Source organism: Amia ocellicauda, chromosome 12, assembly GCF_036373705.1.
Source record: "Amia ocellicauda isolate fAmiCal2 chromosome 12, fAmiCal2.hap1, whole genome shotgun sequence".
NCBI classification, from domain to species: Eukaryota; Metazoa; Chordata; class Actinopteri; order Amiiformes; family Amiidae; genus Amia; species Amia ocellicauda.
In genome coordinates this window covers 26,668,636-26,682,885 of record NC_089861.1, presented here as the reverse complement: position 1 = coordinate 26,682,885, position 14,250 = coordinate 26,668,636, and the positions used below count along the sequence as shown (strand labels likewise).

Below are 14,250 nucleotides of genomic sequence, written 5' to 3'. Positions count from 1 at the left end.
TCGACTTGGTAGGGGATTTCCCGGGGGTGGAGGTCATTGTAGGAGGGTCATGTATATGAGATACAGGGCCCCAAGTGACTTTATTCAGTGAAACATTCTTTAAGAAGTATCTGGGATCCCATAACATGGGAGACCAAAAAGAGATCGCTTAGCTAAAGCTTCGGGCCGCCAATAGCTTACAGATTCCCTATATTGTTTATACACTATTAGATTTTGAACTGGGAGGCGTTATCGTACCTCAGATGGGAATCTTAGTGCCCATGAAGGCATATTGGGGATGGATGTAAAGGCCCTGTTTGGAAACAGTTATTTGAAGGACAGACCACCCAGTGGGCCAAGGATGCCGTTCGGCTTATGTAATGCCCAGGGCCACCTTTCAGGGCCTCATGGAAAGGTGTCTCGGGGAACAGGTAAAAAAGTCAGTCCCTATCTATCCCGATTACATTTTTGTCTATTCCCCCAACTTTGATACACACTTGTCTCATTTAGAACAGGTCATTCCGACACTCCATGAGTATGGGATCGGAAATGCTGCCTGTTACAGAAGGAAGTAGGATACCTTGGGCACAGGGTGAGTAAGGTGGGGGTTGAAAAATAAGAAGAAGCTAAAAATGTGAAGGTGCTAATAAAGTACATGCATTATTTTAGATAAGACAGAGGTCAAATGGTATAACAAACTTCACACTTTTACAGCAAAATTTGTTTAACAATCAGATTTCAAAGTGAAGAAATAAACAGAAGAAAACATTCTTCATCAAATACATGCAGAAACGTTGATGAATAGCAGAATTTACTGAAATTCAATTGATATCTTAGTGCTGTTGCAAATACATTATTTTACATTGTTTTCAAACCTTATTGTTATAAAGTGATGAAATATAAATGGTGGCCTGACTGGTACACAGTCCAAGTCTGATTAAATCATTCTAAAATTTGTGGAAACTATGAAGTAACAAAACCGAACTTCATAACGTAAGTACAGAACCTTCATCCAGAGATTCTGAACCCAAAATAAATACTGCAAAGAGGTTTCATATCGACTGCAGAAGGTCTAAAATTGTGGTTTAAATTCAGAAACATCAGGGGGGAAATATTAATTCATGGAAGCTTAAATCTAATCAAAGCTGAGTTACTTCTCTTGAAAGATAGACTAGAAAACTTGCTGGGAATGGTTTCCAAATACACACAGAGGTCTGCACCAGTCAGATGGCTGTGAGCTTGAATTCCCCGGCTCCTCCCCTGTGGGCGACTGCTGTGTCCAGTGCAATGTGAGTGTCACTGTCCTCCCTCTCTGATCCGTCACCCCCCTGCAAGACACTGCGTTAGCCCTGGTGACACAGTAAAGGGAATCTGAGTGGCCTGTCTTCAGATTAGATCAATATTGTATTTGTCTGTGTGCTTTTCCCCCTTTTAATGTTGAGCCCTATTGATATTAAAGTCAGATGAGATTCCTCAATTAAGTGCTTCATCCATACAAGATCATGTTTATATTCTATATGAATAATCTGTAAAGCAGCCACATCTAATACCCTGTCAAATTACAGAAGCACAATGGCTCACCTTTATTACACCATAGTCCGAGGCAATATTAGAGATCTGCAGAGTGGCGTAGGGGTCACGGTCTGTACCTCCCTGGTCTGTCTATGAAAGACACCATAAAAGTCAGTGTTACACTCAACATTGTTAACATTGTTTTATCAGTAAAGGAGCCAAAATAAAAGGATTGGAAACTTACTTTCTTTTTCCTTCAAATCCAATTCCAATTCAATTCAATTCAAGTTTGATGAATAAAACAAGAGAGAAGAAATTAGTACCAGTGACAGGGCTCAATGTAAAAATCGTTGTTGATTAAGCTCTGGCAAATTCATTGTGAGGTTTTGCATTGGAACAATGGTTGTGTTTATTTGTGTTCTATTTTGTGCTTGGTGTTGTGTTGTGTTAAAGCTGTATTATGTCTGCATCATAACAGTTTATCTTAACAGTTTATGCCAGGACTCTGTTACCTTATTTTGAAGCTTCTTGTAACTGTTCTTCAGTAAATGGTGCTTTGCAAAGAGTTATAATTTTCATGAAAACATACCATTTATTTCTCTGGACAAAAAACACAATTAGAATACACAGGACAGCCATTACTCCAATGCCAATGTATGGAAGCAGCAGGGATGGACAGTCTGAAAGAAAACAATCACACATTCATATTTTCTTAATAATTATTGTGTTTTGTCAATAGAATATACCACAGAGGAACATGGTTTAGCTTACCATTCCCTGAAGAAGAAATATGAAACAGGAGTCTGGAAGTGCTCAGGCACTCAATAATGTCTGTCTCCCCCAGCATCCTCAGAGTGAGGCTGCTCCTCAGGGCCCCGTTTCCCAGAAGCTCTTCTTTAATGACACCCTCAACAGAATCATTGCGCAGTCTTTGTCCAGAGAGCAGCCACTCCACGGTGGGTGAGGGATCTCCCTGGACTTCACACTGGCAGGTGATGTCTGCTGTAGTCTTGATGCACCTCAAAGTGTTCAATATCCTTGGCATGTCTGTAGCAAAGAACATATTCAACTCATTAGGAAAGCATATCAACAACAACACATTTAAAGACAAGATTATTTGATTTGCAAATCAAAATAAAGGTTTCTTTACTCAACAATAATTTACCATAATTAATAGTAGAGGTAACAAATCTTGTGTGATAATAATTACAATCAGTTTGACAGTATTAGAATGTTTAAAAAAATTATAATCTCAACATTATATTTTTATGGCAAATGCAAGAGGCTTGCATATTGCCAAACAAGCACACTGTATTTTATTGAACATTTACCTCCTCACCTGTGCCCCTTATTCGATAACTTCTAACTACTGAACTGGAGTGAACATAATTTTGATTTGACATGACTGAAATATACCTGCTGTTTTAATCTGTAGGACTCTGGACCTCCTTGTGGAGGGTTGTGGGTTCAGTCCCAGGTGGGGGACACTGCTGTTGTACCCTTGAGCAAAGTACTGTACTAGCTCTGTATTACATTACTCCAGTAAAAACAGCTGTATAAATGGGTAATTGTAAGTAAAAATAATGTGATTTTGTAAGTTGTCCTGAACAAGGGTGTCTACTGAGAAATATGACACATACAATTCCAGTCCCTTCAGTCCCTTCTAATACTCTCACTTACATTTCACGGTCACGGTCACAGTCACTTGTGTTGAGGTCTCAGCCCCATGTTCATTCTGCGCTTCACAGTAGTACTGTCCACTGTCACTGGGCTCAGTTACATTGAAGGTGAGGTTCTGTCCAGACCCTCTCTGTGTCGCCTGATCTCCAGTCACCTTAAACCAGGTGTAGTTGCTCACTGGTGGGTTGGCATTACTGCTGCAGGTCAGAGTCACAGAACTGCCTTCTAATACTGAGCCAGAGGGACTGACTGAGGCTGAAGTGTTTTTAGGGGAATCTGAAAGAGTAAACTGTACATTTAATTTATTTGATTTAAACAGATGTTCACATCTGTTGGACTACTGTGTATTTAGTTTAGTTGACATGCAATAATAAAAATGAGTGTATTAGTATCATATGACCAGATATCTTACACAGAACATCAAGAGTCGCGGTCTCTTCGGCCATTTTGTTCTGCGGTTGCAGTGAATAGAGCGCGGTGCAGGTGATCGTGTGCCCATGGTGGAGATGAGAAGGCGTGAAGGTTAGCACAGAAGACACAGACTGGGTTTTATCTTGATTCTCGACCTCCTGTTGATCCACACTCCCATTAACCCCCTGAGTCCATGTCAGGGCTGGGGGGAGTGTGGGGCAGGGGGCTGCAGCAGAGCAGGTGAAACTCACAGGGCTGCCCTCCTTCACAGCTGCTGGTGGGGTTACCTGGGGGTTGGGGGGACTTTCTAGGAGACACAGTTCACAGAAATGAACAGACATTAGAGATGTGCAGACTCAATCATTGTTCTCATGTCTTTGTCAGAACCGTGCAGAATCTGAAAGTGCAGCACATCGTCAGAGAGGGACGCAGACCATCAGGAATATACAGACAGAAAAACCAATGCTGGCAACATGTAGATACCAGATACCTTTAGCAATGACAGAATACACAGGCTCATATCAAAGTGGAGCAGGACTTTTCTCAGTGTCAGAGCCAGGCCAAGCACGCGTACAGGCAGGCAGGCATGTACAGACACACACAGGGACACATTACATTGGATTCCAGTTTGTAGCTGATCAGGTCATTTATTCACAAATAGCATACTCAATTTTAAATGTATATCAGAAGCCCTGTAAAGTGTGATATTAAATATCCTATTTCTTGAATGACAATTAATAAGGAAACCAAACATATTTACCTGAAACACTGATTTTAACTGGTGTTCTATAGGTGTAATGGATGGGTGCACCTAGTCTGAAATGATAATTGTCCTCATAATCTTTCTGTAGATTCATCAGGATGGTGGTGCAATTCTGGACTCTAAAGTTCCCAGTGACATTCCCACGTACACTGTATTCATCAGATTCATATCCATTGGATTCCAACACAGTGTATCGTGTTGGTGAACCCTTTATCCAGGATACAGTTTCCAGATTCTTCACCTTGCTTCTGTAGTAATAACCAACCTCAAACTGGCAGGGGATCAGCACACAGGAGCCACGCAGGGTGGCTATACTGGGAGGCATTGAGATTGAAAATCCAGTATATTCTTCACTACAAATAACCCCTAAAATGAAATTCAAACAGATCATAAATAAAACTGGAAAATAAATACTAACGAAGGACAAAGATTTCACTACACTTCATTTCAGTGTCTGCATCGGAAATCTGAAGCCCATTAGACAAACAGCCTGCAGTATGTTTGCAAGTCTTACTCCTGTGTAAAGACAGCACTGCAGGGGAGAGCAGAACAGCGCAGGTTAGGAGTGGATCAGACTCGAATGTGCCAGCGGACAATTGAACAAACGATCCAAGACATGTGGGTTTCATTAGATGAAGTTACAAAAATACCCTGATAAATACTGTGATAAAACATCCGAGTATTTAAGTAAATTATGGAATTTAGAGAAGTAAAAGAGGGTATACCATAATATTATAATAGATTAGTATGGTCATCACAACAAACTGTAGTTTACGACAGTATTATACATCACATTGTATACTATGGTAATCATCATAGTTAATCTCTATTGTAAGCATTACCATGTTGTCATGTAATATGCCTCAAAGGCCATTATATTTTCTACAGTTCTGCCATGAGTGATATGTATTTACAGTGCTAGAGTGGTATTAACATTTTGTAATGGAAAATAGTATAATGGTATTTGAGGTTTCAATTAGCACAGATTTGTGTAGCAAACACTTTGTAAACATCATTCAACGCCATACAATACTGACAGTCTGATATTCACCATAGCACACACAATTGCTGGATGAATGATTCAGAACTGACTAATAACACTGTAGTATATTATGGTCTGTATTTTAAGAGAATAAGAATTTTATGTAGATCACATTACCATAATAAACTATATTAAAAGCAGCACATTGTATTGCACCATTTCATCTACCAAAAAGGTAAAATACAACACTACCACAGTATTTACCATTGTGGAAGAAACTCAGTCTTCAATCAGGTTGGAACGTTCATTGCAATGCCTTTATTACACGTGATGTGGAGAGAACAGTGAATCAAGAAGATCCCAAAGTGCTCTGCCTTCATTTTGACAGTCAGAGGCTTTTATACACAAAAATCAAAGATCTGGTTATATTCAGAAAGTCATTACTATGTTATCTTAAAAGTTAGCTAAGCAGAATATATATCATTATAGGACAGAGTTCATAGATCAACACATGGATTAGGGAGCAGGCACTTCAATCATACTGTTTGACATTGTCTCCAGGATTCTCATCATAAATAACAAACAGAAATCAAACTACCTTCTGGCCTGACCTTCTAGCTTGACCTTATCTTTCTTAACTATACAAGAGAGAAAAAAGAAATTTCAAACTTACCTTCCACACCATATTATGTTATGGTTACCAAGGCTTACAATACTACAGTTATGGTTACTGTAGAATACATGGGGATTGTTGTACATTTTCCCCTGAATGTCTTTAGCCATGTTCTATAAATATCTATTATTAATGTATTGATGACTTTATTCTTTAAATCAGTGACATATCAGCCAATTCTCACCTTCAGCTGTTGCAGCCATGAGAGATGTTTAATGGAAGCATGCAAAGCATGAATTTAATAGTGTCTTAATAGTGTCTTTACTCAATTCCACCAGCAATAATGGGCGGAGAGGATGAATTGATTTGATACAATAATCTCAGAGACTCCTTGTGTGCCTAACAGATAAGCTCATTGTGTTCTCGCTGACAGACACCCACCTCGCAGCAGGCAGCCAATGAGAATGAAGCGCTGTGTCACAGCCATGTCCCGGTGTCGCTGAAGCGCAGAGGCACTGAGAAGAGCTCACCTGCAGAGGAACACTGCCATTAGAAAAGCGGGCAGAGCCGAGGAGAGATGCATTAAGTTAACATATCATTATTTATGTAGATTGAGTACCAGTAATTATACAGATATTGCACACATCAGAACTGTCACGCTAACATAATACAGATTCTAATCAATTAATTCATGACATTAAATTTTCTTCTGTGACAATAGCTGCATTCATTTTTTTGGCACCAAAAGCACCTCAGTAGCTCAATTTTTACTGTATACAGTTTTACCATTTTACAGTCTAGGCATTAACTCGGGGTTCCCAGCAAGGAAGAACATTGTCATCCTAAAGGGTATTTGGTGCTGCCAAACCTTTGCCAGCAGTGGCCAAAAGAAGAGTGGCTATTGCTTTCCAAACGATCCATGACTGAACAGCAAAGTAGGAGTCACACATACAAGATGAAATATAATTCATTCATTTTACTACTCTTTAACTGCAGAGAAATGCAGTTTAATAATCAACACTGAATTATCAGAGTTATTGATGCCTGAGAATATAGCTGGCCTAACTTTTCTATTCATATATTTCTTAAAACCGCCAGACACTCCCTGTCATTTTATTTGTTTAGGTATTTAGACTGAAGATTTCATAAGCTAGTATTAAATATAGGAATAGTAACAAGGTTTGTTTTGGTATTTTTATTTTCATTTTTAGATTTGTTGATGTTTGTTATGTTAATCACTCACAGACTTAAGAGAAAGTGTAGAAAGTGTAGTTTTTATATAACATTAAAAGTAAAATAAAACGCTTTTAAATCTCTCTTACCCGGGCTCTTATTAGGATTGTACCATTAATGTTAGAGGAAGAAAGCTTAAAAACATTCAGATGTGACAAATAACACAAGATACTGTCTTTTCTTGAGACAAATTAAAGTCTCACTTAAGTATAAACATGAATGAAGACTGAAAATCACCCATAATTCAGTAATTTTAAGGACATGATTAGTAAAGAATAAATCAATCTGAGCACTTGCCTTTCGCAGAGCAGTCTTGACTAGTTCTTCAGACACTGTGCTCTGCTGGTGAATGTCTCATTTCCGCACTGAACAAAAAGGGGAAGCAACAGCATTTCTGTCATCTCACCACATGCCCTCACTCAGTGTCTTGTCAGTGGAGGCCTGGTGGCTGCAGACACACCCTGACCCCCAGCCAGCAGCAGTGCCGAGAGAAACACTGTCTACGCCAAATATACAGACATATAGTTTGAGGCTCCATGTTTCTAATCAGGGCCATTGTATAGTGCAGCGTGTCCTCAGAGCAGGTCCAGCACAGGGTGTGAGCGGACAGACTGGGGAACTGCAGCATTGGGGGCAGGAGGAGGGTTCAGTCATTGGGGTATCGTATGGTTAAGGAGGCACATGCTTTTGTAACTATTGGGCCAAGACCTGAGCAAAGAAGAATGGATAAAAGCCAGATTTGATAAGTGTGATTGTTCATATTGACTATTTTATAGCTGCAATGTTGTGATACTCAGGGCAATGCAGAATAGACGCACTTCCAGCTTAAACAGTCACATTGCTAATTAGGAACATTTTTGAATGTGTATTTATTGTACATATAGGTTGCAATTAATCAAAGTACAGCATTTTTATAAACATAGTTAATACATTTGGGAAATATTAATATATCTCCCAATGCACATTGTCTTAAAATGGAACATGTAAAAATCAATACAAGTTTCCTTCTATCCCCAAGGCTCATTTTAAGTGGAAGTTTCTGAAGCATATTACGTGGGTTTGTCCCAGCTACAATGCTCACCTGAAGATTGCATTTGTCACACATTTTCCAACATTTGCCATCAGCACGTAATCTGCACTTTCCCTTCTTCGTGAATGAAGGAAAGTGATCAATTCCATCTAAGCATACAGCGCTTACTGGTCTTGGAAGTACAGGCATTTTGATCACCGTTACTGGGGGCTCAATGGCCATCTGCTTTTTTAGCTTCTGTGAATGGATCAGTGCCTGGGCAATGTCCAACCACAACACTTTCAGTCTGTCAAACCTGCCTTTCCCCAATGTTTTAACCACCTATGTGATTTTAGGTGTGCAATACAGATCACCATGGCTGCCATGTCTACACTGTCCATGTGTATAATGTATTACTTCACAATAGCAAATACAAATTGCAAATATGGCAAATACGAGAGGCTTGAGTGTGGCCAAACAAGCACACTGTATTTTATTGAACATTTACCTCCTCATCTGTACCCCTTATTTGCTAACTTCTAACTACTGAACTGAAGTGAATAGAATATTGATTTGACATGACTGAAATATACCTGCTGTTTTAATCTGTTGTAGGACTTTGAACTCCCTTGTGGAGTTAGATTGCTCCAGTAAAAAAACAGCTGTATAAATGGGTAATAGTATGTAAAAATACTAAATTGTCCTGAATATTATTAGGGTGATATTAATTATTAATACAATGTAAAAAGCAGCATAGTTGACACTACAAAAACAAAAATGTTAATGATTTTTTTTAAATAATTGTAATTATTATTATTGTTGTGTACAGAGTTACGCAGGTATAATGCTTATTTTACACGTTCATTTATTTCAGTTAGGGCAACATTAAAATCCCATTCAGAAAAACTGAAGTATTTACAAGTTGCCACAGACAGACACTGGAGAGTACAGGTGAGAGGCTCAGAGATCAAGGTTTGTGATCTTGAGGCTCAGCTTGTTGATCTGCACTGTAGTGATATAGAAGAATTAGTCAATCAGCCTATGAGAGAGATGATGTGCACGCCAAAACCTAGGAGAGTTGAGACCTTAGAGCAGGACAGCGTAGAGAACTGCTGGGTTACAGTAGGTCATAACCACAGAAAAGGGCACGCACATCCCTTAGAGACATCCCAAGAGCTAGAATTGCCCAACAGGTTCCAACTGAACCTCCACAGTAGTTTTCTCCAAAATATGTCCGGTACCACGTGCATGGCCTGGGAGACAGGCAGAGATTAGAGAGTTTAACACGTGATTGAAATCTTGGTGTAGGGAAGAGGGTTTTAGGTTTATGGAGCATTGGTCTTTCTTCTGAGATAAATGGGACCTGTACAAACTGGATTGTCTACATCTAAACAGAAGGGGGGCTAATGCATTGGGAAAGCATATGTGCAGGGTAATTGAGAATCTTTTAAACTAGGGACCAGTGGGGCAGGGAGTTCTGACAATGGGAGATGTTCCACTAAGGAAAGAAAACAAAGGTAAACTGCTTGTAGGATAGTCCTGAAATGTTTGTACCTCAATGCCAAGAGTATAAGGAACAAGATGTTAGACTTAGAAGCCACAGTGCTGGTGTGTGACTATGATGTTGTACGAGTGATAGAAACATGGCTTACAGAAAATGATGGGGATGAATACAAGTTGAAAGGATACACACAGTTTAGGAGGGACAGGAAAAATCGAGGAGGTAGTGGGGTAGCATTATATGTCAGAAATGACATTGAGGCAGAAGAACTCATATTAGATCCTAGTATTGAGACAGAATCTTTGTGGGTTAAACTTCTGATCCGGAGGATTAATGGTAGGAGTGTGTTACAGACCACCCGACTCAGATATTCAGCAAGATGCTGCATTGTACAGTGTAATCAGGACTGCATGTAGCAAGGATGTGGCTGTTATAATGGGGGATTTCAATTTCCCAAACATAGACTGGGAAAGCCCAGTTGGGACTACAGAAGCAGAAATAGAGATGGCTGAGATGGTAAGTTACTGCTTTCTAACTCAATTTATCAGGGAACCAACCAGGGAGAGTGCATGCATTGACTTGATATTTTCAAATGACAAAGATAGAGTCAGAGGGACACTAGTTAGAGAAACAATGGCAAACTGTGACCACAATGTGATTAGCTTTGAGGCATTCTTTCAAAAAACAAGGTCCAAGTCTAAAACAATGGTCTACAATTTTAGAAAAGCAAACCTTGAAGGTATGAGGTGGCGCTTAGAAGAGGTATCCTGGAGCACACTGGATACAGATTCAGTTGAAAATGGATGGTTATATTTTAAGAATATACTACTTGAGGCTTAGGAGAAATTTGTACCAAAACTTAGCAAAATGAGGACCAAAAAATATTGGCCAAAAAGGATTAATAGAGGTATGCAAAAAATATCAAGAGGAATAAATGTATAGCACATACAAAAGGGATGGAGATTAAACAAAATACATAGAATATGTTGAGCTGCAAAGAGATCTTAAGAAAGGGAGCAGGAAAGCGAAGAGGGAAATAGAAAGAAACATAGCTCTCGGAGCTAAAACTAATGCAAAGAGCTTTTTTCAAAACAACAACAGGAAGAGGTCAATAAAGGAGGAAGTGAAACAGATAAAGGGCAAAAATGGAAGTATCTTGGAAAACGAACAAGATGTGGAAAATGTTTTAAATGAGTATTTCACAGAGGTTTTTACAAAAGAAAAAACAGATAACATGCCACAGGTTAACAATCAGTCCAGTCAAACCCTAAGAGAGATCAGGATAAATGAGTAGGAGGTACTAAAGGGACTAGCAGAATTAAAAACAAACAAATCACCTGGGCCAGATGGGATTTTTCCAGCAGTACTTAAAGAAATGAGGGAAATGATTTATAGGCCGCTATCTCAAATATTCCAAATGACACTTAGAACAGGGGATGTGCCAACTGACTGGAAGACAGCAAATGTCACACCAATCCACAAGAAAGGGGACAAAACTGACCCAGGAAATTACAGACCAATCAGTCTCACCGAATTACTTGTAAAATGTTGAAAAAATGATTAGATAGAAAATAGAGGAGCATCTTAATGAAAACCATATTCTTGGAGATAGTCAACTTGGGTTTAGACGAAGCAGACCTAGCACTTACACTACATCCCCGCTAGATGTCGTCATTACCTTGTCACGGTCAGTCACTTCTCCCCGCTCCAATCATTCCATTAACATTCCGGAAACCCTCGTGCACTTGTTCTCTCACATGCTGCTCCCATTCGCCCTGCACCTCCCAACCTCCCCTCACTTCCCTCAGTCTGGGCGAAGTTTTTTTACTTCACGCTACATCTCTGAGCATTTCTCCTTGAGCCCTGTTTGACCTTAGTATTTTCGAACCCTTGTCCGACTTCCCGACCACGACTCCGTCTCTCCCTTGTTACTCTGTTTGCCTGATCCCAAGACCCTCGCCTGTGACCTCGACCATGACTCTGCCTTGCCTTTCTTGCCCTGATCTGCCAGCACCCGACCTACGCCTCTTCGACCACCCTTTCTGCGCTCTGCAATTGGGTCCACTGTTCCCGTACCCGAGGTACCCGTGACACATGTCTTACCTAAATATTAGAGTTCTTCAAACATGCAACTGCAGCTGTAGATCAGGTGAAAACATATGATATGATATACTTAATTTTCCATAAAGCTTTTGATAAGGTTCCACACCAAAGACTGATCCTCAAATTGGAAGCTGTAGGCATTCAGGGTAATGTAAGTAGATGGATTATGAACTGGTTGATGTATAGGAAACAGAGGGTGTCGATTAGAGGAGTCGCCTCTAACTGTAGTGAGGTTGTTAGTGGAGTTCCACAGGGATCAGTACTAGGGCCTTTGCTTTTTCTAATGTATATTAATGATCTGGACTCTGGGATAGTTAGCAGACTTGTCAAATTTGCAGAATTTAAAATAAGTGGCTCACCAGATACAATCTCAGCAGCACAGGTCAAAGGGACTTAGATATTATTCAGTTGTGGGAAGACACCTGGCAGATGAAATTCAATGTGTACAAGTGCAAGGTAATACATGCAGGTAACAAAAATGTTCACTATAATTACACAATGGGAGAAATTGAACTAGGTGAAGTAACACATGAGATGTAACCCAGTTAGTGCACTGCTTGCAGTTCATTGCAATTGACCCTTTTGGTTTTGAGAAGGCGCTATATTAAGTTAATTTATTATTATTATCCAGCCATCCATCCATTTTTGAAACCGCTAATCCTGGTGAGGGTCGCGGGGAAGCAGGAGCCAATCCTGGCAGGCATAGGGCGCAAGGCAGGAATACACCCAGGATGGGATGCCAGTCCATCGCTGGGCAACACACACAGACATATTATTATTATTATTATTATTATTATTATTATTATTATTATTATTATTATTATTATTATTATTATTATTATTATAATAATAACATTTTAACATTTTCACTCTTTCAATTATGCCATTATTCTTGGAATATGCAGAAGACATAGAAAAAGGAATGAATGGATCCAAGAACAAACCGATATATATATTTGAAAATGCTGGCAGAAGCCATTTTCAGTACAGTGCCCTCTCCGTCTCCTGGCCAAACAGCTGCACAGAGGGGCTTCTATTGATATTTGCAAGGGGACAGGGGCTTGGGGTGAGCGGCCCCTGCAGGGAAATGGACCCTGGTGGACAGGACTGGGGCGAGTGGTCAGCCTCTAAATAGTTATATGGACATTATAATGTGCTGTAAGCAGATATTTAAAGAACGGTAGCCTCCATCGCCGTTGCTCAAAGGGTTAAAGATGGGCGTGGCCAAGGCCAGGGGTCATGAACTCGAGCTGCCCCCAACACTGGTACTTCCTATGTAGTTAACCACACCCCTCAGTTGTGTGCATGGCAACATCACAATGGTATCTCCATGGTGAACCGGTTTATAGCGCGCTGAAGACTCTATTGCGCATTCGGATTAAACCTGCGGACGAAGGATAAAGCGTAAAGACTGCCATCCTCTGGTTAATCCATGAATTGCAGAAAAAGAGAGAAAGCTGTGAGTTTGTCCTTCACTGGTGTGTCGCTGTGTTGCTAATGAAGTGCTGGGTGTATTAGTCCTTTATCCTCGCTAGACAGCACTTCTCATTTTTATTATGCTTCTTGTGATGATCCTCTTCCTCTGCTCTGTGGCGTTTGTACTGAGATTCTGCCCTGTCTGCACACAGGACCCGCCCACACAGCCAGGAGCAGCGGCCCGGGCCACAACCCCCTCCATATGGAAGCGCGCCCGTAACTTCCTCTGCAGTCTGGGCGGTGCGACTCCCGAGACAAGGGACCAGGAGCTGAGAGGAGAGGAGTCTGCGGACGTCCCATCAGTTATTGCTGGGGAGTCGGTGACAGATTCTCTCTCTGTGCCGGGGGCTGCGGAGACACCAGCCCCAACCACAACACCCTCCCAGTGGAAGCGGGTCCGAGACTTCGTCTCCCACCTGTTCAGGGCGAGGGACGAGAGAGCCTGATCTGGACTAGTGTGCTGGAGTGCCCTGGAGGCTATAGAGTCCACTGCTGCCCTGAATCATATTTGCATTGAACTGATTAGTGCCCTGATCCAATGTCATCAAAGACCTCGTTCACACTTACTAGGCTGGCCCTGGCCCTCTCAGATTTAGTCCTGCTGTTCACAATATCACACTGCATTTGCATCTGAAATTGCAAGTGAAGTTCAGAGTGCAGTCATACTTGGTAGGAGAAAAAAACATAAATTGTGTAGCTGGTAAACTTTCTATTGTTTTTTTCATCTACTGGGATGATGCAGAAATGTTTATAATTCGGATGGAAGATAAGGTAAAATAAAAAACCGCAGGAAGTACTCGATCGCCACTGTCTGTAAGGATATACAGTTAGGTCCATAAATATTTGCACAGTGACACAATTGTGATCATTCTGGCTCTGGACGCCACCACAATGGATCTGAAAGGAAGCAATCAAGATGTTCCTTGTCCAGAGAAAAGTGCAGTCTAGAGAAAAGGTAGTTTTTCCAGGGAACTGAATATACATTTTG

General features: G+C 40.6%; 1 protein-coding gene across 3 annotated transcripts; it reads right to left on the bottom strand.

Moving 5' to 3' along the window:
• Positions 1-685: 685 nt before the first annotated feature.
• On the bottom strand, positions 686-7,545 carry LOC136764794 (myelin-associated glycoprotein). Of its 3 annotated transcripts, none has more exons than XM_066719114.1 (9): positions 7,471-7,545; positions 6,382-6,470; positions 4,343-4,711; positions 3,584-3,889; positions 3,172-3,447; positions 2,263-2,538; positions 1,736-2,171; positions 1,561-1,641; positions 686-1,328 (listed from the first exon to the last, which is right to left on the bottom strand). In XM_066719114.1, the coding sequence occupies exons 2-7, from the start codon at positions 6,425-6,427 to the stop codon at positions 2,005-2,007; spliced, it is 1,440 nt and encodes a 479-aa protein (XP_066575211.1). In that variant the 5' UTR covers positions 6,428-6,470; positions 7,471-7,545; the 3' UTR covers positions 686-1,328; positions 1,561-1,641; positions 1,736-2,004. The 3 variants fall into 3 exon arrangements, with proteins under 3 accessions (XP_066575211.1, XP_066575210.1, XP_066575212.1); XM_066719113.1 differs by having other exon boundaries at positions 686-1,307; XM_066719115.1 differs by lacking the exon at positions 7,471-7,545 and adding an exon at positions 5,592-5,722 and having other exon boundaries at positions 686-1,307.
• Between the last annotated feature and the right edge of the window lie 6,705 nt (positions 7,546-14,250).

Bases quoted from the DNA above. Each gene is read 5' to 3' on its own strand.
- LOC136764794 (XM_066719114.1), bottom strand. From the start codon at position 6,427: ATGGCTGTGACACAGCGCTTCATTCTCATTGGCTGCCTGCTGCGAG. The intron at 4,712-6,381 runs GTGGGTGTCTGT...ATTTCATTTTAG, and splicing joins CATTGGCTGCCTGCTGCGAG to GGGTTATTTGTAGTGAAGAA. The intron at 3,890-4,342 runs GTAAATATGTTT...TGTGTCTCCTAG, and splicing joins AGTTAAAATCAGTGTTTCAG to AAAGTCCCCCCAACCCCCAG.